The sequence below is a fragment of the Amblyraja radiata genome, chromosome 13 (genome assembly GCF_010909765.2).
Source record: "Amblyraja radiata isolate CabotCenter1 chromosome 13, sAmbRad1.1.pri, whole genome shotgun sequence".
In the NCBI taxonomy this organism is placed as follows: domain Eukaryota; kingdom Metazoa; phylum Chordata; class Chondrichthyes; order Rajiformes; family Rajidae; genus Amblyraja; species Amblyraja radiata.
In genome coordinates, this window is record NC_045968.1 from 24,691,041 (window position 1) to 24,718,214 (window position 27,174).

Genomic DNA, 27,174 nt, shown 5'->3' on the forward strand with positions numbered 1-27,174 from the left:
GTCTGAAGAAGAGCCCTGACCCAAAACGTCACCTGTCTATTCCCTCCATAGATGCTGCCTGACCTGTTAAATTTCTCCTGCACTTTGTGTTTTGATCAAGCTTCCAGCATCTGCAGTTTCTTTTGTCAGCTACACTGCAGTAAGAGCTGGGCCAGTGCTTGCAGATAGACATATCAAATTTATCTTCCAACCCACAACAAATCTGTCGTTTTCACTGACCTTGGGGAAACAGGCCTCAGGCTCATGAGAAGCAACAGTGGACATTCAATGTAAGGGAAGGAAAATTTATGTCAGTAAAAATTATTGCTGTTCCTAAGGTAAACTAACAACAAATAAATTAGAAGTTTGAAATGAAAGCCAGAAAATACTCAGCATGTCAGACATCACTGGGTGATGGAGGTGGTGGAGATGGGGGAGGGGGAATAGGGATAATATTTCAGATCAATCTCTTGTTATCTCCACAGATGCCTGAGCTGTATACTCTGTTTTAATTTCAGTGTTCAATTATTTTATAACGTCAGCTTCATCAAATTGACAACGTTCATCCTTTGATTTTATTCTAATGAAATATAAGGAAATAATTTGCTTTGAACTGCAATGTATGCATCAAGTAACCATGCATACTACATCAATGCATCGGGACAATAAACTTCCAAGTGGAGTGTCGAATTTCTTTGTTTCCATAAAAAATATTGGCTATACCAACTGCAACAGAAATATGTTTATGCAATGCCTTTGTCATCTCCAGTTTCAACTCTTTCAATTTGCTTTAACAAGCTCACATCATGGAACACATGTAAACTTCAGGCCATCAACAAGCCAGCTACTGTGACCCCTTCCTTTCAATCTAAATTCCTACGCTTGATAGCTTATGATGATGGGCCCGTTACACCTTCAAATTAACATCCTGCATTCGCCTTGACCCTTGCTACGACATTCACTCAACATGTCTTGGTTCTAGCATTGGACATTCTCCATGCCGTCACCATGTCCACATACCCTAGCAGTGGTCATAACAAGCACAAAGTTGTAGATCCTCATGTAAAATCTTGCCAACGCCTCGCTCGCATCTCTTAAAAACCTGACCAAAAAACGTCCCACACTCTTCCCAGCATTTATCTCTTGAGCATTTTATCCATTTCTGTCTTATTATTTAGATATTTTTCCCTAATAAAAGGTATCATAAAAAATAACATACAACACAAAATAGGCCTTTCATCTTTGCATGTTGTGAGAGTATCTGCCTCCTCCATTTCCTCAGCTGATGTATTCCAGACTCCAACTCCTCTCTGTGTGAAGAAGATTCCCCTCAGATCTGTGTAAACTCCTACCTCTCACCTTAAACATATGCCCTCTCAAGTTAGATATCCCATACCATGTGATAAAGATCCTATCTGACCCTACCTAGCCCCCTCATGATTTTATGTACATCCATCACGTCACCCCCTTAGCCTTCTCCATTCCAAGGAAAGCAAATCCAGCCCATCGGTTCTCTCCTTATCACTGTAACGCTACAATCCAGGCAACGTCCTGGTGAAAAAAAGGCAGACTGAAGAAGGGCCCTGACTGAAACGTCACCTCTCTATGTTCTCCAGAGATGATGCCTGACCCACGGAGTTACTCCAGCACTTTGCGTCTTTTTAATATAAAGCTATAACGTAACATACAAGTTCTTACATTCCATACCATGGCAAGAATCCTAAATGCTCTCTTCACTACCTTATCCTCCACCAGTGCTACAATCTTCAGGGACCTATGGATATGAACCACAAGATATCCATGTTCATCAATATTCCCCAAGACCCTACCATTTACTGTCTATGTCCTTCCCTTATTTTCTCGGCGCAAGTTTCCAGCCGCTCGGATATATTGTGCTGTAACCTTACACAACCTTCTTCATTTCCTACGATACACTGAATTTTTGTATCATCTACAAACTTATGTATCACATCCATTCAAATCCAAATCATTAATGTATATCACAAATATCAAGGGTCCCAGCAATGATCCTTGTGCTACACGTCATAGACTTCCAATCAAAAAAGCCAATCTCCACCACATCCTCTGCCTGTTATTCAAACAATTATGAATCCCATTGACTTGGCCCTGGATCCCATGGGGTCGAATCTCTGGGCGAGCCTATCATGCAGGATTAAAGTTATCTTATTAAAGTTTCCCTACCACTCACATCGGACTCATTGGCTTATTCCTACTGATCTTAAAGATTGTTATATTTCAGTCATCTGATCCTTTATCCATGGCTGACCAAGATGCAAACATAATTGTTAAGGTGCTAGTAATCTCTTCCTCACTCCCATAGCAGCTCTGGGGATTTATCCACCTTTCTGCAACTCAACACATTCAGCAGCTTTCTAATGCTACTGTTCAGGAATATCACCATCCCTCAACGGATCTCTCCCTCTACCACATTCTTTTCCTCAGTAAATAGAAACGCAGGTATTCACTTAACTCATCACCCAGCTCCATGCACAGGTTCCCTCTATGGTCCATTAGAGGCCCTAACCTTTCCCTGGTTACTCTCTTCTTGTTAGTTTACTTGTAAAATGTCCTGGGGATTCACCATAATCCTGTCTACCAATTATGTTTTATCGTCTTCCAAATTTCCTGTTGTCTGCAGCTGGTATGTCCAGAATTTTTCAGGAATAAAGTCAATATTGAAAGTTATTAAGAGGTTTCATAAATATTGCTTTATGGCATCGTAAAGGAGTTATCCCTGAATAATGCTGAGACAACCAACTAATCTGTGACTAAGGTCCACTGTGTGAGGGATCTGAATTTGATTTTCAATCAATAATGCTGGCTACTGTGGGGCTCCTAGATTAACACTCATTTAGAGTTAATGTTCGGATATACTTCACAAATTTCACATGCAAATTGGAAGAACAGCAAACATATTCCTACTGCTCAGAGGAAAGCGCTCCAGAGGGCCATTGACAACGCCCAGAGGATTGTCGGCTGCCCTCTACCTTACCTTGGAGGACTTACACAGTTCCCGCTGCATCAAAAAATCCCAGAGTATTATAAAGGACATTTCCCACCCCGGACACTCCCTGTTTGAACTGTTGCCGTCAGCAGACGGTACAGATCTACAAGGACAAGGACAAACAGACTTAAAAACAGTTTTTACCCCACTGCTATAAAGGCACTAAATGTAGCCGCCAAGGAACGTAGGGGCGATACATACTAAGGGACTGTGGTACACTGTGAAATCGACAGAAGGATGTAGGGTTGGGTGTTTATGCGTGCTATTTTCATGATATTTATTTTAGTTGTTTATCTTTTTTTAATATTTTACCTTGTATGTATCGTTAGCTTTTAGAAATGTTTGAATGGTGCACTGACTGGCTGACATTTTTAAATTTCGTTGTACATGGTTCATGTTACAATGACAATAAAAAAAACTATTCTATTCTATTCTATTCATATATCGCTTGCTAATTTCACCGTTATTACCTCGTCCCCAGCCAACAATGGACCGTTGTGGGCTCCACCTTTCCAATTTCATCAATCCAGGTTCTGCTTTGTTCTGCCTTCTCATACACCTAGTTTTCCCTTCCCTGATTCTCAGTCTGATGAAGGGTCTCAATTCGAAACATCACCTCTTCCTTTTCTCCAGAGATGCTGCCTGACCCACTGAGTTACTCCAGCATTTTGTGTCTATCTTTGGATAGACTCCATCAGCCAATGATAATGCCTTGTATATTTATTTCTCTTGAGATATTCAAATGACAGAGAATTGTCAAAGAAAATGTAATAACAAATCAGGGGTAAATTCTTTAAATAGGAAATTTAGAGCAGAAAAAGACTATTGGCTCATATCTTTCATAGTAAACAGGGATTACTGTGTAAATGATTACTCATCAATTATGAGCCTGTTCATGTGGAAAATATGAAGGAATGTTATTAGTGTTACATGGAATACAAAGTGCTGGAGTAACTGTGGGTGGGTGGGCTGCATCGATAGGGGACATGGATAGGCAATGTTTTGGGTCGAGACCCTTCTTCAGACTGAAGGGTCACATTGTCTATCTATATCCTCCAGAGATGCTGCCTGACCCACTTTACTCCAGTACTTTGTGTTCCACATAAGATTCCAGCATCTGCAGTTCATTATGTCTGATATTTTTGTTGGTTTGTTATTGGCACGGACCATGATAAAAGTGAAAAACTCTGTTTGCATGCTATCCAGTCGAATCATGCTATAGAGGAGTACAATCATGGCATTTGCTTTGTCACGTGTATCTTGATAAAGTGAAAAACTGTTTGTAGTCTGACCAGTCAAAACAAACAACAGACAGGTACTACAGGTAATGCAAAGAGAAAAATACCAGAGTGCAGAACATAATATTACATAATTACAGTTACAGTGGAAGTGCAATTATTTTTTTAAAGTGGAAGAGCCACAATGAGTGCATTGTGTGATGGACTGGGCTACATCCCAAACTCTTTACAATTTCTTGTGATCTTGTGCAAAGCTGTTGTCAAACCAGGCTGTGATGCATCGCAATAGTGTATTCTGTATGGTGCAATCGTAGAAGTTGGTAAGAATCATTGAAGACCTGCCAAACCTCTTTAGACTTCTGAGGAAGTAGAAACATTAGTGTGCTTTCTTGGCTATAGCTTCAATGTGGTTGGCTCAGGACAAGTTGTTGGTGATATTTATACCAAGGAACCCGAAGTGCTCGTCCATCTCCACTTTGGCACCATTGAGACTGGCAGGGGCATTAACAGTACCCTGTTTCCTGAAGTCAATAACTAGCTTCTGACAATAACTGACAATGAAGGAGGAGTTATTGTCTTGCCACATTACATAGCTCTCTATCTCCTTCCTTGTAGTCCATCTTGCCATCAAGATTCAGCCTATTACAGTGGTGTCTCCTGCAAACCTGTAAATGAAGTTAGAGCAGCACTTGGCCAAGCAATCCTGAATGTAGTAAGGGGATGAGAACACATCCTTGCAGGGCACGGGTATTGAGGATGTTTGGTCACCTTTCCTCACAGATTGTGGTTTTATTTGGGGGAAATGTGCTTTTACTATTCCCTAGAGGTCACGGACATTAGTCTCTAGTCCTATTATATGGAGGTAATCTTATCTTCTACCTGAAGCACCCAGTCAAAATTGTATACATTTCCTTAGGTATAAATGGAAGAGTTTCATTTGATATCAGTGATGAAAGATACTCTGTCGTTGTCTTAGCAGATAAAAGTTGGTGCAAGAAAGACAGAAATGTCTAAATGGCTACCTGTTCTCAGGCAAAACATCATTCTAACATTAAAAAAAAGTAGGTCCACTGCATTCGGTGCTCCCGATGTAGCCTCCTTGACATCAGCGAAACCAAGCATAGACTAGGCTACCATTTTGCTGAACAATTGAACTCTGTTCGCCAAGGCTCTCCCAGGTACCAACTATTTTAACTCCCCATCCCATTCCCATACTGACTTTTCTGTCCTTGGCATCCTTCATTGCCAGAGTGAGGCTTTACACAAACTGGAGGAACAGCACCTCATATTCTGCTTGGGTAGCTTACAACCCAACATTAATAACACTGAACTCTCCAACTTAAGTTATATTCCCTTTACCACCTGCTTTCTTTCCTGTGTTCCATGGCATGCTTCCATTTTTCCTACTATCTTCCAATCACCACACCACCTGTCAACTTGCTCCTTTCCCCTCCTTCATACACTCATGTCCAATCTCCGAGTCCCCTATTTCCCTTTTATCACTCCTCTTTCTCCTTCCTCCTGTCCCTTTCCATTCACGTCCCTCTACCTCTCCTCATGTGCATCCACCTAGCACTTGCCAGGCTATGTCTCACTCCTACCTGTCTTCTCCAGTTGTCTCCTCCCTACTACATTCAGACTGCAAGGGTGTCCAGACTCGAAACATCATACATACTTTCCTTCCACAGGTGCTGTATGACCTACCAAGTTCCTCCAGCAACGTTTTCAAGATTCCAGCATCGTCACTCTCGTGTGTCGCTCTCTTTACAAAGTATCGATAGAAGTTACCCAACAAAGCTGTGCACCATTCCATTGTAATATCCATGGAACTGTGCACTTATAAATTCCAAAGCTCACCAATACTCGAGTTCACATAATCAATAGGTTAACTTCAGAGAGGCTTACAGGTCCCAGCTTATGTTAAATAAATATTTGCAGATGGTGCTGGAGCATAACAACTAGCCTCAGCATCTCTTATGTTGGCACTGGCTTGTCACATATCTGTGTCAGGAAAATGTGCACATAATCCAGGCTCCATTTCAGCAAAGTACCAAGCGAGTGTTACGTTATTTAAGTTGCCAGTCTCTATTATTAAAGGAGTGCCTGAATTTCCTCTCAAATACAACTCTTGGAATGAGGCTTGCCCATCATTCTAACGATGGCATTACTTGAAAATCCTGTAATTTTACTGGATATAATTATTTTAACCTATTAATGCGTGGGCTCCTTCTACATTCAGTTTTATAAGTCACTGATTACATCCTTTTATCTATCACACATTTCATCTAGTTTAATTATTCCACAATTTGTATTAGTCAACTATTTGTCTTATTCGATGTACTGTGCATGAAATACATTGGGCTTTGATTAAACACTACCTGCTGCAAACAACAGCTCATGAGTTCCTTGGGAGTAGAAAATTATTTCACAAACGGCACAGAGGCACAGCAGTAGAGTTGCTGCCAGAGACCCAGGTTCAATCCTGACAACGGGTGCTGTTTGTATGGAGTTTTTACGTTCTCCCTGTGACCGCGTGGATTTCCTCCCACATTCCAAAAACATGCAGGTTCGTAGGTTAATTGGCTTCTGTAAAAAAATGGTCCCAATATATGTAGGATAGATCTATTATATGGGTGATTGCTGGTCGGCGCAGACTTGGTGGGCTGAAAGACCTGCCTCCATGCTGTATCTCTAAACTCAATTACATTCTCAAAAAATGTAACATCATCACTGGCATGGAAATCACTAGCCAATATAACCCAAAGTGGTGCTTGTACCTAGAGCTTGAGGATTCTGGCTACAAGCAGCAACTTTGTCAGCCAGCATATTGACAAAGTTAAGAACAGTCCGTTGTGAATGAAATTCTGTAAGCATGAAGGGGGGCAAAGTAGGTGAAATGACAATACAGAGATGGCAAATATCCTCCTGGTAAATTGTGTTGGAAAAAAAAAATCGACCGAAGTTAAGAGGATAGAGGAAGGCGTCAAAGTGGATTAGGAATTCTGAAGAATTATATTTAGGGTTGGGGCTAGTAGGCAAAGAAATGTGTGTGGAGGCAAAGCTGTTGCAATAATGAATCAATATCATGATATGTTGGGTTTATTCTGATGGCAACATACGGAGTTGAAGCAGAATCCTTTTCCTGGTCAGAAAGGGAATATTCAGAGATACACTGAAGATATAACATGAGATGAGAATGGAGGAACAAGGAAGTCAGAAGATCGTGTTAGGGATTAAAAGATCTGGAGGAGCATTTGTATCTGGGAGTTTGTGATAAAATATCTGGTTCCATGGTAACGGATACTCTAGCTTCACTCTGTTCTTGCCTAAAATCTGCACGCATTTTCAGACTAGGATCACCAAGCTGCATTTTGGAAAGGAATCTTGATTAGTTTACGGTGCTTCATCCTTCGGAAAAAAAACGTGTAAAGCATATTTCATAACCTTGGAATGTCCCGAAACTGTTCATAACCAATTAGTATTTTGGCAGTGGAAAATGCAGTGACTAACCTATGCATGATGAGAAAATGACTGAAAACTTGTTTTAGTAAACTTGGTTGGAAATGACGACAGGACAATGTACAAAATGATTTTCACACCTTCAGATGTTTCTACGTACATTGCAACCAATTAAGTATTTATGAAATATGCTTATGTTGTCATGTAGTAATATTGGTCAACAGACTTAGAGAGAACTTAGAGTTTTAAATTTTGTTCCCAGCATTTAAATATTTGAAATATCCTGTCACTTATAACAACCAAAGTGGATTTAAATTAATGCCAAATTTATCATTACTGGCTATGACATTTAAATTGTCCAGTTTATTTGGGGTAGAAACAGCTTTTGTGCACTGACTAGTTCACACCCTCTTCATGCGCACTCAGTGCACCATAGTCAGATAAAAATTCCAAGCTGATGAGGCTGCACTTGAGTATTGTGTTCAGTTTTGGTCAAACCTGCTATAGGAAAGATGACATTAGTTTTAGATTTATTACTGTCATGTGTACTGAGGTACAGTGGAAATCTTTAGTTTCAATCAAATCAGATAATACTGTGCATAAATATAATCGAAGTTGGGCCGAATGGCCTGTTTCCATGCTGTATGTCTCTAATCAAGCTAAACTCGTACAATAGGTAGATTGAAGGAAAAGATACAGTCAGAACTAAGCTGAAAAGAGGACAGGAAAAATGTATAAGGGTGTTGCCAGGCCTCGAGGGCCTGAATTACAGGGAAAGGTTGAACAGGCTAGAATTTTATCCCTTGGCACACAGGAAGCTATAGGGTGATTTCATAGAGGTACATAAAATTAATGAGGGGAATAGATAGGATGAATGCAGTCCTTTTCCCAGAGTAGGGGAAAAGAGGACATAGGTTTAAGCAAAAAACGAACTGCCTGACAGCAACATCTGTGGAGGAAATGTGGAGGAAAATAAGATAGCTGGAAACGAGAAGTGGGAGTGGGGCAAAGCCTGGCAAGGGATAGGTGGATGCAAGTGAGGAGTCCGGGTCAGAACATGGTTGAAGAGCAGAAGTGATCGGAGAGGAGGCCCAGTGTGAGGAGGTCTCATAGAATTCCCATTGCAGAAAGGAGGCATCTTTGCAGTGGAGTAACAAATCGAGACACAAGAAACAGCAGATGCTGGAACCTTGAGCAGAAAAACAAACTGCTGGAGGAACTCAGCGTGTCAGGCAACATCTGTAGAGGGAATGGAAAGACAATATTTCAGATTGGGATCTTTTTTCAGACTGATGGAGATGGGAGGAGAAAGCTGGACAAGAGGTGAGGGTGAGGCAAAGCCTGGCACAGGTTTAAGGTGAGAGTGGTATGATTTAATAGGCACCTGATGGGCAATTACTTCACAGGGGTTGGTGAGTATATGGAACTAGCTGCCAGATGAAGTAGTTCAGGCAGGTACAAAATGATAATTCGAAAGACATTTTGACAGGTATATGGATAGGAAAGGTGTAGAGGAATGGGCCAGTGGCAGGCAAATGGAACTAGCTTGGATGGAGTATCTTGGTCGGCATGGATGAGCTGGACTGTATCCATGCTGAATAACTCTATGCCTCTATTACAAACAGTGTAAATCTGAAATAAAATTAAATTGCGAGAAACCATCTGCTTAGTCAGTGCCTCAGAGAATGCTATTGTTTTAGTTCTATGGATTCTAAGGTGACTGATATCCAATGTCTGCAGTTTTCTGATTTTCACTCCTACTCTGTGCTATGTTTCTTGCGCAGTTTTAGCGAGGCTCAAACCAACTGGGGACAGCACTTTGTCTTCTAATGCAACACATTGCAGGACCTCAGATTCATTCAGTTCAGCAATTTCAGATAATAAGCAGTTGCAGTATTTTCTATTTTTAAACATCTGCGACAATTTTCATCTACCAATGATTCTGCTTCATTTATGTCTCCTCCAGTTTAATGCTTTCTTCCTTCCCCAGTTCCATTATCTACATTACGTTTTACATTATTTTATGTACTATCGATGAATTCTTCATTTAATCTCTCCTGTCTTCCATCCCAATCCTTCCCAGTTGGATGAAAAACAATCCACCCGTCATTAATTTTGCTCTCACAAACTCTGCCTGGCCAACTGAACCTTTTCAGAATTTTGTGTTTTAATTTCATATTACCAACATTCAGAATGTTTACATTTTTAGAAATATATTGTCAATAGGGAACATTGTTGGCATTACACAGGCCAAGTTAGTTACAACACACTTTTGCTCAGGAACAAGAGAACCACTTAAAAGTTACTTTGGAAATTAGCACACGGAAAAACAATCGTCTTTGATTTAAATAGTCTTTTACGGGAAAATTAACTTTGTTTTTGCGAATACACCTCTCTAGCTCCTAATCCCTGCACGCCCCCCTGACAGTGGTGCAGCGGTAGAGTTGCTGCCTTACAGCGGTAAGAACCGGGTTCCATCCTGACCACGGATGCTGACTGTACGGAGTGTGTACGTTCTTCCTGTGACTGTGTGGATTTTCTTTAAATGATCCGGTCTCCTCCCACATTCCAAAGACATGCAGGTTTGTAGCTTAATCGGTTTCTGTAAATTGTCCCTAGTGCGCAGGATAGAATTCGTGTACGGAGGAATTGTTGGTCGGCGTGGCCTTGGCAGGCCGAATGGCCTGTTTCCAAGCTGTATCCCTAAACTAAACTAAAATCGTCTTTATAATGAGATTTTCGAGAGCACAAGATTTCTTAGGAACGCAATTATCATTTAATAGCAGAACAATCTGCATGCTGCTTTAATGTAAATTCTTTCTTTGCAATTTGCTTATCCTAACTGATTTGTTTTTGCTCACACCTGTTTACATATTACACAAGCTTACAGTGTTGACATAACCTCGGGTTCACTACTTGGAACAGCACCTTCTTTCTGAAACAGGAATCTCCAGTACTGATGAAATATAGCAACTTCCTGTAGTTAACCAAGACAATGCAATGAAACTCCAGGATGCAGCAGATTCCCCGGGCTATTGTATGTTACTCCTTTAAAGATATTTTTCTTCCACAAATTGTACATGTTAGACATAGTATAATTAAATTTTCTAGCAAACTGAATGTGTTCAGAGGGAGCAGGAAATTTACAAGAACGACAGACCCGGACTCTGGCTGCAAATCTACATGCATTCCTGACCCCTGGCTCTTACTACACATGTAGCCCACAGTCCGGACCCTGAACCCACAGAATAATAGATGTGAAATTATTGGTTTTATTGTGTTCAATCAGAGGTTTACCAGACCTGTGGAGTTACATAAAGACTTCTCCAAACTTGCAAATGAACTAGCATTTAGCCCAGATTGATATAACGTCCTCCGGAGATGCTGCCTGGCCCGCTGACTTGCTCCAGCAGTTTGTGGTCCATACAGGATTCCAGCATCCCATGTTCCTTGTGTCTCCAACTTGATATGATTACAGATGACTAGAATTTGTTGTTAGAATCAAAGAATTATGCAATGTAGAAGGCAGACATTAAGCCAATTGCCCCTGAGCTAACCCCTCAAGCGACTGTCCATTTGGTCCCACTCCTTTGGTCGTCCCTTGTAGACCTACAAGTTTGAATATGTATCCAAATTCTTTTTGAAATTTACAATGAAGATATCTCCACAATGTTTTCAAAAGATGCATTTCAGGTTACAGCTGCACTTTGATAAAAACTAACCTCTTCTCTGCTTTGTTTTCCATTTATTTTACATTTGTGTTTTCTTGTTCATAGCATGCATGACAGGTTAACAGTTCCTAATTATGTTTCAATATTACTTCAACTTCTAAACTGTACTTTCCTACTAATGAAGTAACCAGGATTTCTTGAGCAATAAAACCAACTGCTGGGGGACCTCAGTGGGCCAGGCAGCAGCTGAGATGGGAAACTTTTGCACCATATTTCAGGTCAAGACAGCAAAGATCTACAGACGGATCACGTCCTGTCATCTGCCCATTTCCCTCCAAAGATGGTCCCTGATCTGCTGAGTTCCTCCAGACGTGTTTTCTTTGCTCGGCATTCCAGCATCTGAAGTCTCTTGTGTCTCCAACCAGTATTTCTTCATTAATTACTCGTCAGCCACAGAGACTGGACAAAGTATATCTCTTCGAGTTTAGGCACATGTCGGACTAGGATAACATTGATTTTTGGCACTTATAATCCACAATGTCAATGTTCCTTGCTGACAGAATCAATCCAGAACGGGATTTAGTGCAATGTACACCAGCACTTCAATAAAGCCATTTTCAACATATCAGAAAGACCCTTACCTTAACAGCTGTTGCAATGAAGCTGCTGCCATGGATTTTTGGGATGGGTGAATGCGTACCTTGTGAAATGCCTGTCTGCTTGGCTGTGGGACTTCCTGCTTCAAACAAGAGATATATAAATCAATCTGAATTTGAAAAACATAGTTCAAACAGCTGTAGAAAGAGACAAAATGGTAAGATTTCAGCCTATTGATGCAAGAACATCAATTTAAAATGTTAATCCTGCCTCTTTTTCAATGGATGTACAGGATCGCAAAAGGATGTACAGAGCTGTGGACTCAGCCCAATCCGTCATGGCACATCAGCCTCAAAAATGTGGTATCTATCATCAAGGATCCCCATCATTCAGGCTACCGGGCAGGTGGTATAGGAGCTTGAAGACGCACACTGCCAGCTTCAGAAACACGTTCCAATAACTGTCAGGTTCTTGAACCAACCATGCAACCCTAATCCTACCTTGGACAATAGAACACTATAGACCACTTCTTGCACTATCATAAACTTGTTTATTTTTCTAATCGTGTTTTGCACAAATGTCTTTTTTTCCACAGCATTTTTTATTTTTACTGACTTGTAGAATTGCATGTGTATTTTATGTATAATTTATGTTTTATGTATTTATCCCAGTCTATGTACCTGTGATGCTGATCAAAGAAAGATTTTCATTACACCTGAACCTCACCGTATTGTACATGTGACAATATACTCAACATGTCTTAACTTGAATTCCCTGTAGAAGCAGTGGGTGGATGAGGTAAAACATGCGTCACACTAATAGTGGTGCATGTGATTAGTTATAGTCCATACCTGTATTTGACGTTGGCACTCCAATCACTTGTCCAGGCTTGTCTACTATAATGTAGGGGTTAGTTATAACAGAGACAGATGATCCTTGCTTCATGTGGACAGGAGTAGAGGTTGGTGTGCGTGGTAAAGGAGAATGACATGGTGTTGAAATCGGAGATCCTACAGTAGGGTAAGGTTAATTAGTGCCTTTGAAAATATTTTCACATTAAATCAACACAATTAAAGCAAACTCCAGTTCATTGTCATATTGCTCTTTGTGGAAGCTAGCTGTGAAAATAAAAATGGTTGGTGCAATGATTAGCCAGTTACTCAACTGATTTTAAAATGATCTGAATATCCTAAGGCAATGAAAATCATTATGAATCATTCCCGAGACAGAGTATAGGAAGGAAGCAGAGAACTTCGTAACATGATGTCAGGAAAACAACCTCTCCTTCAATGTCAGCAAGACAAAGGAGCTAGTTATCAACTTCAGGTAACATGGTGGTCATTCCTTCTTCTCCTTGCTCCCGTCAGACAGACGATATAGCAGCATGAAAGCACACATCACCAAACTCAGAAACAGCTTCTACCCGTTACCAGGCTTCTGAACGGTCCTTCTATAAGATGGGAGAATGTTTGATTCAACTCTACCCCAATGTGGATATAGGACTTTTTCTTTTGAACTGGTGTGCTACAATGGTTAAAACTACAGTATATTATCACTCTGTATCTTTCCCTTTGCTTGACCTTTATAAGTTTATGTCAGAGGAGCAGAATTAGGCCAATAAGCCCATCAAGTCTGCTCTGCCATTCAATCATGGCTTATCGATCTGTCCCTCTCACCCCATTATCTTGCCTTCTCCTCATAACCTTTGAGCTATTGAACTTGAATCTTGCTTGATTGTATTTATGTATAATATTGGATAGCATGCAAAACAAAGATTTTCACCTTACCCCAGTACATGTATAATAATAAACCTAAGTTATCAGTCTCATTATTCGGTTCTCATTCTAACCCCGAGGCACACCACTAGTCACAGGCCTCCAGTCCAAAAAACAACCTTCCACCATCACTCTCCGCTTCCTTCCATGAAGCCAATCAGCTAACTGTCCTTGGTTCGGGTAGGATCTTACCTTCCTGAGCAGCCTACTATGCCGATCCTTGTCAAATGCCTTGCTGAAATCCATATATACATCTATACAATGTTTACAGCCGTGCCTTTATCACCCTTTTTGGTTACATCTTCAAAAAACTCAATCAGATTCGTGAGACACAATCTCCCATGTCCCACTGAGTTACTCCAGCACTTTGTGTGTATCTCCCATGTACAAAACCATGCTGACTATTCCTAGTCAGCCCTTGTCTATCTATATGTATGTATATCTAGGATATTGGATGTTAAAGGTAACACTGGGGTAAACAGAAGCTACTGAAAGTCCAAAGCAACTCACTGACATGTGTAGGAAAAAGGCAGGAGAACTATGCGATAGAATTACCTTATTCCCTTTCATCCACTCATTTTGGTAAATCGCATACAGGATCTCTTCTCTATTTCCCTTCAAAATTGATGGATGAGTCTAAACAAGATTTTGTTTGTCTCCCTCCCTCACACATTTTCCAATTATAATCCAATGACTCTTTGAAAACATTTTTTCTCACATCAGCTACACCTCAGATTTATTATTTCAGATTTTCCTAGATAAAGCATTGGGAACATTGATATTAGAATATGCCCACCTGACACAATTTTGCAGCTCATTGTTATGGGTTGGAAGGATTTCCCCGGAGAATCAGCAGAGCTGGGGAGCTGCTCCTGAGGAACAATCTTGCAGCTGGCCGTGATCGGTTGGAAAGCAGAGTTACCGTGTGATCCAAATGTCACCTTCTGAGTGGCCACTGGCCTGGTTGGTGTGCGCTCCAGGGATGAATGTCCTGAGTGACTGCTGCAGCCCAGCTCTTTTTTGATAGGCATCTCCAACTTAACTGGAAAAATAAATAAAGTGGAAACATTTACTCTTACCGCTGAAGCCAAGGATCTGTTTTCTTAAAACTTAGGAAAAGGTTGTTCCACCCATCAAAACCATGACAGCTCTCAAAAGCAATCCCACCAGTCCCATTCCCCACCATTTCCCTGCAGCCTGTTTTGTCCAATCAATTTCTATCTGCCACCCTCCTACACCAGAGGCAATTTACCCATCAGTATGTCTTTGGGACATGGGAGTACACCAGACCAATCCATGAGGAAACCCACATGGTCTCATGAACAATGCACAAACTCTGCATAGAAAGATATAGAAGTCAGAATCTCAGCCAGGTGACTGGAGCAGTACAGTAGGAATGTCAATGTTATGACACTATGTCACACTATTCCCAAGAATGCTACCAGTGCTAATCTGCAAGCAATTCTGAGCTGAGCTTCACACCAGCTAGTCATAAGACAAAACCATAAGCAGGTTAATAGGATTTCTTTAATGATCAACGCTCATTTTCGAAATTCCACGGAATATAGACTCATTCTCCTCAATCTTATTAGATGCCTTTTTTTAAATCTGATAAATCTTTCTTGCACAATCTTTAAATCTAAGCACATCATTAGGGTAGCATATTGACACTGTTGGTCGAGCTACTGCCTCACAGCGCCTGGGTTTAATCCTGACCGAGTGTGGTGTCTGTGTGGAGTTTGCACGTTCACCCGCTGACTGCATGGGTTTCCTCCCATTGCTCCTGTTTCTTCCCATATCCTAAATAGGTGCAGGCATCTAGGTGATCGGGTCACTGTAAATTGCCCCGATAGCTGTAAATTGCTGTAAATTGCTGTAGGGAGTGGATGCAAAAGTTGAATAACATAGAACAAGTGATCGATGTTCAATATGGAGTCAGTCAAAGGCATTTATAGAAGGAAAGTAAGACATTTTTCTGTACCAGCTAGCACCCTTCTCCCTGTCTCTTATCTCTTTTTAAGTGGGCTGGGAATTAGCTTATAAATTCAGACACTCAAACTAATTATTTTAAATAGATTAATGGTTTCATTGGACTTCAAATATTTTATAATTTAACCCAACCTATTGCTCAAGGAAGTAGACAGACTGATGGTGACAAACAAATAGTATTGGGCGACAATTATTTTTATAAACAACACTGCACCACAGACTGAGATTCTATTGTGCAGTATTTGCATTCAAATTGGAGGCAGCAGCTCTACTCATCGTGCTGCTGTACCACCCACGTATCACTTTGTGTGTCCCAGTTTGACCTGAACATATGTAAACAAACATGTTTCGCAGAATTAGGATTCATCTGTACAAAAATAAGTGTTGTTGATATCACACAGAAACAGGATTTCCAGCCTGCAGGGTCTGCGCAGAACATCACACATCCCTATTAAATCATTCTACCAGAAACCATTTTATCTTCTATGCATTCCCATCAATGCCCCACATCCACAAATCCAACCCGCCTGAATCTAGCCATCATCCACACTAATGGAAATTTACACTGATCCACTAACCCACCAATCTACATGTTTGTGGGACGTAGGAGGAAACTGGAGCACCCAGGTTGGAACTATTTCTGGTTTGTGATTCAGTGGTTGCTTTGCAGTTTACACACGAGTCAATGTTTTCTGGTATTTATATACGAGCATGTGACATTTAACTTTTTTAGAGTGGATATGTACATACATGTTTCCATGTTTGTTCTATGTTTCATGCATTTCTATGTATTTACCAGGTATGGAATGCAGTTTGTACACGTGTGTGACAACACATCTGGTTTTGTGTTTGTGCACAGTTGTGTAAATCCATACATGAAAGCTCAGTAATTTGGCAGTTCACCAACCGGCTCTCTCCAATAACCCACACTTCTGAGGGAGCATTGGGAACGAAAGTCAAAACAGCAAGGGTGTGCCTTGGTCCACATCAGGGCAGTGCCACAGGAGCACACAGGCCGACACTATATGATGGAATGCTATTGTCTTGTTGCAATATCGTGTATTTGATTTACTAATTGTGAATTGTCCCCTTTGTTGTGTTTGCACTAGTGTCTTTAATTTTGGTCTCTCTCTCTTTTCATTGTCTTGTAGAATTTTCTGCAATTTTTGTACAGATTTATAGTTTTTGTTTTTATATGTTATCCAACTTGATGTGCCTGTATTGCTGCTGCAAACAAGCTTCAGATTGTATCTGTACCTCACCAGACTGATGCTTCTAGCAATAAACATGACTTTACGTTGGGGCACCACTTAGGCAGCCCCAACCATTGAGCATCACTTATATATTTTCTCTTCCCCACTGGGTAATGCTGATTATCAACGCATGGCTAAGTAATGTGGTATTTAATTTCCCTTATTCTTTTGGGCGGCACAGTGGCACAGCCAGTCAAGCTGCGGCTTCACAATATCACAGACCCGGATTCAATTCAATTTTCCCTGTGACTACATGGCTTTCCTCCGGTGCTCCCATTTTCCCTCACATCCAAAGATAGGCATGTTGGTATGTTATTGCCCAGTCTAAATTGCCCTGAATGTGTACATGAGTGGTAGAATCTACAGGGAGTTTTTTTTTTTAAGATACAGCCTGCAAACAGGCCCTTTTAGAAACATAGAAAATAGGTGCAGGAGTAGGCCATGTGCCCAGACTTTGCATTTGCAGTGAATTTAGCTGCAAAACACTGCCAAGAAAAATGCAAAGTATTATAATTTGGTAAAAATGAATGGGGAGGAGCAATATAAACTCGAGGGAATTATTCTAAAAGTAGTAAAAGATCAAAGAAATCTCTGCAGTTCATAAAGAGTTGACAGTGATTTGGTCATACAAGACCGGCAGGAACTGTGAGGAGGTTGCAAAGAGGCCTCATAGGAATTTAGTCAAGTTGAGAGACTTGTCAAATACATGGCAGATGTGGTATGATGTAGATAAATGAGAGGTCATCTACTTCAATTGGGAAAGCAGAAAAACAGAATGTTATTGTAATGATAATAGTTTGGGAAATATTGAATGACAAAGGTAAAGAAGCCCAGGGTTTTTAAAAATATATATTTTCAGGTTATGATGATACACAGGCTGATAATATTTCCAGTTTGGAATGCAAGGATTGTGTGTGAATCAACTCTAAAGTGACCCATATTAATTGTGGTCGAGATGACAAATAATAGAGTAAACAACATTCCAATCATTTGATTTTGTTCTGTAGTATTTTAACTTTCATCCCCTCCATTCCAGGAGACAACTCTGACTGAAGAATAATTTGGCAGTTGCTTTGCCCAAATATGTGCCTACAAGCTAAAATGGTGGATATTAATAAACTGTGTGATCATTTAGTTTGGTTTATTGTTACGTGTACCGAGGTATAGTGAAAAGCCTTTTTGCTATATTACATGCTATCCTGTCAGCGGAAAAAATATACATGATTACAATCAAGCCATCCAGAGTGTACAAATACAGATTAAAGGGAATAATGTTTAGTGCAATATAATATCCAGTAAAGTCTGATTAAAGATAGTCTAGGGTCTCCAATGAGGTAGATCGTAGGTCAGGACTTCTCATCTAAATGTCACAATGATTCTTGATATAGTTTTCAAGAAATAAACATACCTCCTTGCAAAGATATCGACTTTTTTTCTTGGGTCAATTGCTGTAATCTATCTATTGGAATTAAACATAATCTGCTCAAAATACTGTGCCAACTGGCAGCTTTGAGACACAGCACACCACAACTCTGGTATTTGGTAAAATGTACTCTTACTTCAGACTCCATTGAGGCACAGTAAATATATCCAAAAGGACTAGATTTATTTAAGGCAAAGTATTATATATATTGGATCTTTAGATTCTTAGATACCCCATGAGTTAACACAGGTCTAAGGGATGACCCCATGAGTCTGCTGTAAATGAAAATAGACATTCATATTATGACCCACCCGATAAGGTTATAATCAAAAATTGTAAAGCAGGTACACTGCATAAAAACATAGAAAATAGGTGCAGGAGTAGGCCATTCGGCCCTTCGAGCCTGCACCGCCATTCAATATGATCATGGCTGATCATCCAACTCAGTATCATGTTCGGTAGGCGGCGCGACTCTCGTCTGCAGCGGCCTCTGCAGTCCGTCTGCGTTTTTATTATTTTATGTCTATGTTTTTATGTAGTTTTTGTTATTTTTGTTGGGGTATGTGTGTGGGGGGGTGGGGGTGGTGTGGGGGGGTTGGGGGTAACTTTTAAATCTCTCCCTGCACGGGAGACCCGACCTTTTCTTTATCGGGTCTCCGTTGTCGTTGGGGCTGCAATGAGGAGCGGCCTCCAACAGGAAGACCGGGAGCTGTGGTGCCGACTACTCACCTCACCGTCGCGGAGCTGGCCGAGTCCAGAGCGGGTGGAGCTGTGGTGGACGCTGCTGCGACCCGACCCCCAGAGATTCGGTGGCTGCAACTGCGGGTTTGGCGGACAGTAACACCGGGAGCCCGCGGGTCCCTGGAGGGAGACCGCTTTTCGGGGCTTCCGCAGCGGCGACTTCTCCCGCCCGAGTTGCGGGGTTGAAGAGCTCCTGGAGCGGGGCCTTACAGCACCGCCCCGCGCGGCTTGGAATGGCGGCGGGTCTCTGCGAGTGCGTGCCGGGGGCTCTAACAACAAGACCCGGTGTGCGACCTTGCATCACCCGGCGTGGCTTTAATGGCCACGGGACAATCGCCATCGCCCGCCGGGGGCTTTGACTTTGACTTTGACTCTGACATCGGGGGGGGAGAGTGCAGTGGAGAGAGAAGTTTTTTTGGCCTTCCATCACAGCAATGTGATGGATGTTTATGTAAATTATGTTGTGTCTTGGGTCTATTTGTTTGTAATGTATGGCTGCAGAAACGGCATTTCGTTTGGACCTCAAGGGGTCCAAATGACAATAAATTGAATTGTATTGTATTGTATTGTATGTACCTGCCTTCTCTCCATACCCCCTGATCGTTTTAGCCACAAGGGCCACATCTAACTCCCTCCTAAATATAGCCAATGAACTGGCCTCAACTACCTTCTGTGGCAGAGAATTCCACAGATTCACCACTCTCTGCGTAAAAAATGATTTTCTCATCTCGATCCTAAAAGACTTCCCCCTTATCCTTAAACTGTGACCCCTTGTTCTGGACTTTCCCAACATCGGGAATAATCTTCCTGCATCTAGCCTGTCCAACCCCTTAAGAATTTTGTAAGTTTCTATAAGATCCCCCCTCAATCTTCTAAATTCTAGCGAGTACAAGCCGAGTCTATCCAGAGAGAACACGAGGAGAATAAAATATGGGATAAATATTGGTATAAATAGATGATTGGAGTGGACTGAGCTAGAAAGCAAGTTTCCATGCTGTGTTTCTCTGATTTATAATGATAGTATAGAAATTATTGGAAGGGATAGGATTTATGTCCTCAAAGGTGAGGACATGATTTCATGCAGAGGAAATTCTGTCTCACACATGCGACTGAGTTTTTTTTGCGGAGGTAACCAAAAACAATTCAGAAAGATAGAGCAGTAGATGTACTTTACATGGACTTTAGCAAGGCTCCAGACAAAACCACACATAGTCCAAAAGGTTAGGATAGAGGGATCCAAGCTGTGTTGACAAAATGGATCCAAAATTGGCTAGGTAATAGGATGCAGAACGTAGTGGTGGAGGGTTGATTTTCTAACTCTATAACCAGTGTTGTACATTGCAGAGAGAGACCATTGTCATTTGTCATAGATACAATTGACCTGGACAACAATGTAGATGGACTGATTAGTAAGTTTGCAGGTGACAGAAGCATCAGTAGACAGCCAAGAAGGTTGTGAAATGATACAGGGTGACATAGATCAGTGACAGATGGAAGTTAATCCAGACAAGTGTGAGGTAATGGATTTTGCGACACGTACAGTAAATAACCGACTCTCAGTACGATGTACAGAGAGACCTCAATTCCCTGAAAATGTGACAAAGCTGAATATGATATGGAAATGGCATTGGTCATAAACTGAGGCATTGGGTTTATGACTTGGGATGTCATGTTGCAGCTGCATCACACAATGGTAAGGTCACATTTGGAGCATTGTGTACAATTCCGTTTGCCCCACTACAGGTAGGATATGGTAGCATTAGAAAGAATGCTGAAAAGATTCATCACAATGTTGCCTGGAATGGAGAGCTTTATTTATAAGGAGTGACTGAGTAGGCTGGTTTATTCTCAAACTGGAACATAGGTGGTTGAGGGGCTTATAAAATTGTAAGCATTGTCAGTGTTAATTTTTCCTATATGGCGAACTCTAAAACAAGGGGCATAGATTTAAGGTAAGAGGAGAAACATTTAAAGCAGAACCAAGGGGCAAGTTTACACAGAGGATGATGGTTGTATGCAATAAACTGCCAGAAGAAGGGGTAAAAGCAGGTAAAATGATAGCGTTTAAAAGGTACATAGGTGGTTTGAGATTTGTGCGCGACTGTTTCATTTTGACTTTGTATATGTGGCTATGTGTTTTGGTTCAGGGGGTGTACGAGTTATCAGTCATACAAGAGACATCTCACCTTTTTCAGAAGTGGCACCTAATGGATCATGGGACATCTTTCCCGATGAATAGCTCAAAACTGCCGCAGTGATGTGCACTCCTCCCACTGACGTTATTGGGGGAGTGGAGGACAATGCAGGTTGTGTGGGTGTGACAGACCGAGGTGTCCTACTGCAGGTGGACGAAGAGGAGGATGATGAAGAAAGCAACGTCACTGTGGAACTAGGAGGCAGTGAGGCGGGAAGGTAATCCTCCCCAAGAGAGTCACGGTGCAGTTCAACATCCACCACCTGTTCCAGAGACACAAAACATGCACAGAGCACCGTCATTGCAAAACTTGAAGGCCAAACCAATCAGCAGTAGGGAAATACACTGATCCAGTCTAAGCATTGGAACACAACATAAAAACAAAGATTTACAACAACTATAATCTGCATTTGTATCCATGGAGTTAGATTTACACAGCTAAGACTCATCAAGCTTGTGCTCACTGCCAAGTACCCATCCACATCAATCCCATTTATCAGCACTTACTCTGGAACTTTCTATGCATTGGCATTGCAAACACTGATTCAGATACTTCTTAACTGTTATGAGTGTCTCTTTCTTCACTACTTCATCAGGCAGTGGGTTCTAGATTGCAACCAATCTGGGTAAAAACTAATTCTTCTTGGATTCCCTGTAATCCTTTTACATGTCACTTTGAGCTATGCCTTCTGGTTTAAGATGCCTCTGTTATGGGGAAAGGTTTGTAACGAGCTGCTCTATCTATCGACATGGTAAAACTTGCCAAGGCAGTTCATAGTATTATCTGAAACCAAGACACGCAAGGTAATGAGCCAATATGTTGGAGGAAGATCCCATGAAGGGAATTTGATAATGTTTGACAATTTTAAAACCGTGGCAGCACATGACTGGGGGCAAATATAAGTCAGTGGGCAGAGAGGTGAACAATGTTTCATGCAAGTTACTGGCATGAGCAATTATTCTGGATGGTCTCAGATTTAAAAAGGTAAGAGCTTGGGAGAACAAGCAAGAGTTTGCAGAAATGATCATGAATAGAAATCTAAAGATAACAAAGATTTACAACTGGAGATAAGATGAGGGAAAAGCAACGTTGTGAGGGAGAAAATAGTCACCTTGGGGATGGTAAAGGAAATGATTCATATTCAGAATCTCAACTGGGAGTTTTATATGGCACCAGTGTTGCAAGCAGTCTGGGTCAGATAGCTGCCTTGGAGATAAAGTGGTATCTACGACAGACTAATCAAAGTGGCATTTAGAAAACCTGGACAATATAACTGGATGAAATCATCAGCGGACACAGGACACTGCTCTAAAGCAGACAATTGTCTTTGTTTTTACAAAGACTGTTACTAGTACAAAAGCGAACAATGGAATACCTCACAATAGCATTTGCCTAATTATCTTGCACAGTAATTTAAAGTTTATATCCCTCAAATGAGAGATTTATCCTTTCACAAAGAAAACATCAAACGTACAAAGTGAAATTACGATAAACCTCCAGATAGAAAGTAAAGACCAATCCCTTTCTTGATCCCCATGGAAGGAGCTCAGTCTCTAATACCTAGTCATCTTGACTTTAATTTCCACATTTTCAGGATCTGACCCACACTCATGTCCTACATTTATAACTGTCAATGATCACATGAATGGCAGCCTGTGAAAACAGGTCTATTGGAGTCAACATCTTCAAAGTTTTACGGTCCAGGTGTAGGAAGGAAAAGAAGAATGCAGAGGAGAATGATTGAGGGAGAGACATACCGTTTCTGCACCAAGTGTCTGCAAGCCTGTGTATGTTCTGTCCAGCTGTTAAAAAAATCAAACACAGATCAGTAATGACACAAGGTGGCTTCAATACAACCATTTAAAAGTGTTGATGAGGAAATGTGGTTGAGCGGAGTGATTGTACAGTTGCCAGATCACTGACTGATTTTTACATCCTTGGACTTCAGTTCCATCTGGACAGATGCAATTTAGCAAGATAGATTTTCCACCTATTGAATACCTAAGTACAGTGCCCTCCATAATGTTTGCGACAAAGACCCACCATTTATTTATTTGCCTCTGTACTTCACAATTTGAGATTTGTAATAGAAAAAAATCACATGTGGCTAAAGTGCACATTGTCAGATTTTATTAAAGGAATATGTATAAACTGCTGAAATTTCTACATGGTGAAACCAAAATGTATAAAAATGGTCTTTATTAAAATCTGACAATGTGTACTGTAACTACATGTGATTTTTTTCTATTATAAATCTCAAATTGTAGAGTACAGAGGCAAATAAATAAATGATAGGTCTTTGTCCCAAACATCATGGAGGTAACTGCATATCTAAAGTCACCACTATGTTGGAAGTCTGTGAAGTGAGTTTGAACAACTGACTACAATGTAGTTACTACAATGTACAATGAACAATAAATCTTGATTGGAAATCTCGTTTAGATGATGATGGATATCAGAAATTAAAATGTTACCCAGGATGAGAAACAAATCAAATAAATGGGATACAGCAAAAGCTTCATTTTGCTTCCATCATCTGCAACTTTAGATCATTCAATATACCGTGCACTCTTGTGCTAGCTTACTGATTATAGTTATACCAATCTTGCCCCTATCCAAGAACAAGGTGTAAAGTTCTATTTCAGGACCCGAGTTCATGACCTCATTTTTAGTTTAGTTTAGAGATACAGCACGGAAATAAGCCCTTCGGCCAACCGTGTCCGCACTGACCAGTGATCCCCGCACACTAACACCATCCTATACACACTAGAGACGATTTACAATTTTACCACTCCAATTAGCCTACAAACCTGCATTTCTTTGGAGTGCAGGAAGAAACTGGTGCACGTGGAGAAAACCAACGCAGGTCACAGGAATAACGTACAAACTCCATACAGACAGCACTCTTAGTCAGGATTGAACCCGGGTCTGTGAACTCAATTTATTCTGAAGGGGTGCCCAAGTGTTCACTTGGCTGTCTTTAAGATAGGACAGTTCAATCAAGGTATCATTCTCATTTAGGAAGGCAAATAAGTTGCACATTAGCAATTGAAGAACATCAGTGACTGAGCAAAAATGTATTCTTGGAGGTGCTTAACCAAACATTTGAACATTATTATTTGTGACATCCTGTTGAGATTACAGGAAAACTCTGAAAATGTGACACATTTGAGACTATGGTGGTTGTTGGGACTAGTGGGGATTTTTGGGATTACTGGATGTTGTTTCTATTAATATCCACAACTCTTCCAAATTAATTTTAGCTTGAATTTAAGGAGTATTATAATAAATTAGTGAGCCTGGTTAGGTTCAGGGGTGCACAGGTACGGGGATGCCGGTGAGTTTCAGAGGGAGCAGAGGTATGGATGGAGGCTTTGGTGGGTATTGGAATGCACAGGAACGGAGACCTCAGTGAGCCTTGGGGAGGGGGGGGGGGAGGGGGTGATGCACAGGTACAGGGGCTCCAGTGGGTCTCAGGCAATGCAAGCAACAGGGACCCAGTGAATCTCAGGGAATGTGGGGATCACAATTCTGATCAGTATTCAGCCCAGTTGAGTCTTGGGGAAACATAGAAAATAGGTGCAGGAGTAGGCTATTCGGCCCTTCGAGCCTGCACCGCCATTCGATATGATCATGGCTGATCATCCAACTCAGTATCCCATCCCTGCCTTCTCTCCATACCCTCTGATCCCTTAAGCCACAAGGGCCACATCTAACTCCCTCTTAAATATAGCCAATGAACTAGCCTCAACTACCTTCTGTGGCAGAGAATTCCACAGATTCACCACTCTCTGTGTAAAAAATGATTTTCTCATCTCGGTCCTAAAAGACTTCCCTCTTATCCTTAAACTGTGACCCCTAGTTGTGGACTTCCCCAACATCGGGAATAATCTCTCTGCATCTAGCCTGTCCAACCCCTTAAGAATTTTGTAAGTTTCTATAAGATCCCCCCTCAATCTTCTGAATTCTAGCATGTACAAGCCGAGTCTATCCAGTCTTTCTTCATATGAAAGTCCTGCCATCCCAGGAATCAGTCTGGTAAACATGATAAACAGTCGGGGAACATGGGGACCAAGGTCCAGGGGGAACATCATCTGGTAGGCAACAAGGGGAACATCATCTGGTGAGCAGATGCTGAAGCACTGGGATTTCCTGATAGTCGAATAGCAGTTTTAATGTAAACTGATGAGTACATTTTAAAATAAAACCAATACCAGCTGTGAATGCTTCATTGGCAATGAAGAGCATCGTGATAACACAAGAATACCAAAGGTGGCAGTTAAACAGCACATAAATAGGCCCTTTGGCACTCCTGGTCCATGCAACTATCAAGAACAAGAATCCCAGAAATAGAGGAGTTGATCCATAGCTTTTTTTTTGCCTTGGTGAGTTAAGTGCTCATCCAGATACTTAGTTATGAGAAAACATGCCTCCACTGCCTACTCAAACAGTGCATTCTAGAATGCAATCAACCCTAGTGAAAAAGAACTTCCTCAGATTCTCTCTAACCATCTTATTGTTTATCTTAAACCTAACGGGACTTAGAAACTCACTCCTGTGTCTGCAAGCCTATAGATTTTCCTCTGACATCTACTATTCCACAGTTGTAATGGATATGTGCAGAAATTATTCTTCTGATTAGTGATAAAAACAGTGGTTACTTGCTACAGACCCACTTTCAGGTAATGATGGCAGAACATAAGTTAACAAGAGAAAAAAAAGCCAGCAGCCTCACAGAATATGTTCAAGAAGGAACTGCAGATGCTGGAAAATCGAAGGTAGACAAAATTGCTGGAGAAACTCAGCGGGTACGGCAGCATCTATGGAGCGAAGGAAATAGGCAACGTTTTGGGCCGAAACCCTTCTTCTGAAGAACGTTGCCCATTTATTTCGCTCAAATAGGCCCAAAACGTTGCCTATTTCCTTCGCTCCATAGATACTGCCGTACCCGCTGAGTTTCTACAGCAATTTTGTCTAGCTTCATAGAATATATTGTATTGATGTATTCTAGCTACAGCAGTTTCAGCAAGAAGCCATCTACCTTCAGATGGTGAATTATGTCGATCCTTTTGTTACGTAGGTCCCTGAAGTGGATCTGAATGCGTACTGGGAATTCACCCCAGCCTCTCCTGGTCAGGTGAAATGGTGGTTCACTGAATAGAAAACAAAAATCAAAAGGAGAACAGTAATATGGGAAAAAAGCATAAATCACCCACTAATCTTGTAGTCATAACTAAAACTCTGATCTTATTATCTTCCGGTTTGGCGGTCTTTCTATTTGCGCAAACACAGTTCACGATAGCTCTACGATTTTTCACCAGTTCACTCACCGTTCTCCTGTGCTGCGAGTGCACCAAGTTTCGTTCCGATCAGTTGAATGTCGTAAAAGTTAGCGAGGTTTAAAACATTTTTTAAACACGCATGCGCAGATCGATCTCTTCTCCTGCCAGTTAGCGCCGCGCGGATTAGTCCCTTCCCTTGTCATTCCCCGGGACAGTCCTCCCCTTCCTGCGCCATCGCGTCTTTACTGAACCCGAGGATGGCCGGCGGAGGTTTCCAACCGGACTTTCGGAGGGACCCGAAGCAGCCCAGCCCAGCGTCGGAGACCCGACCCAGCCCAGCCCAGCGTGGGAGACCCAGCCCAGCGTGGGAGACCCAGCCTAGGCCGGAGTCGGAGATGTCGCCAAACGGAGAGTGGAGACTTTGAATCCGGCGGAGAATGGCCAGTGCCCGCTGCGAGTCCCCATCGCACCGCCAATTCCAGCCACTACCCCTCTGGCCCCCCTCACTGGCTCCTCACCCCCTCCCCCGGGATGCCCTCCTTTCTCT

General features: G+C 41.5%; 1 protein-coding gene across 7 annotated transcripts in view; it reads right to left on the reverse strand.

Annotated features, from left to right (window-relative positions):
- The window catches only part of yeats2 (YEATS domain containing 2), a 118,311-nt gene that overhangs the window by 73,389 nt on the left and 17,748 nt on the right, over positions 1 to 27,174 (reverse strand). For 4 of the 7 annotated variants that reach the window (XM_033031443.1, XM_033031447.1, XM_033031445.1 and 1 more), the window contains exons 8-13: positions 26,387 to 26,498; positions 23,103 to 23,147; positions 21,337 to 21,607; positions 14,541 to 14,786; positions 12,821 to 12,979; positions 12,014 to 12,111 (exon numbers count right to left, since the gene is read on the reverse strand). In XM_033031443.1, the coding sequence (XP_032887334.1) occupies positions 12,014 to 12,111; positions 12,821 to 12,979; positions 14,541 to 14,786; positions 21,337 to 21,607; positions 23,103 to 23,147; positions 26,387 to 26,498 (931 nt within the window). The remainder of the gene's footprint in view (positions 1 to 12,013; positions 12,112 to 12,820; positions 12,980 to 14,540; positions 14,787 to 21,336; positions 21,608 to 23,102; positions 23,148 to 26,386; positions 26,499 to 27,174) is intronic. The other 3 variants (XM_033031446.1, XM_033031444.1, XM_033031448.1) reach the window with 1 other exon arrangement.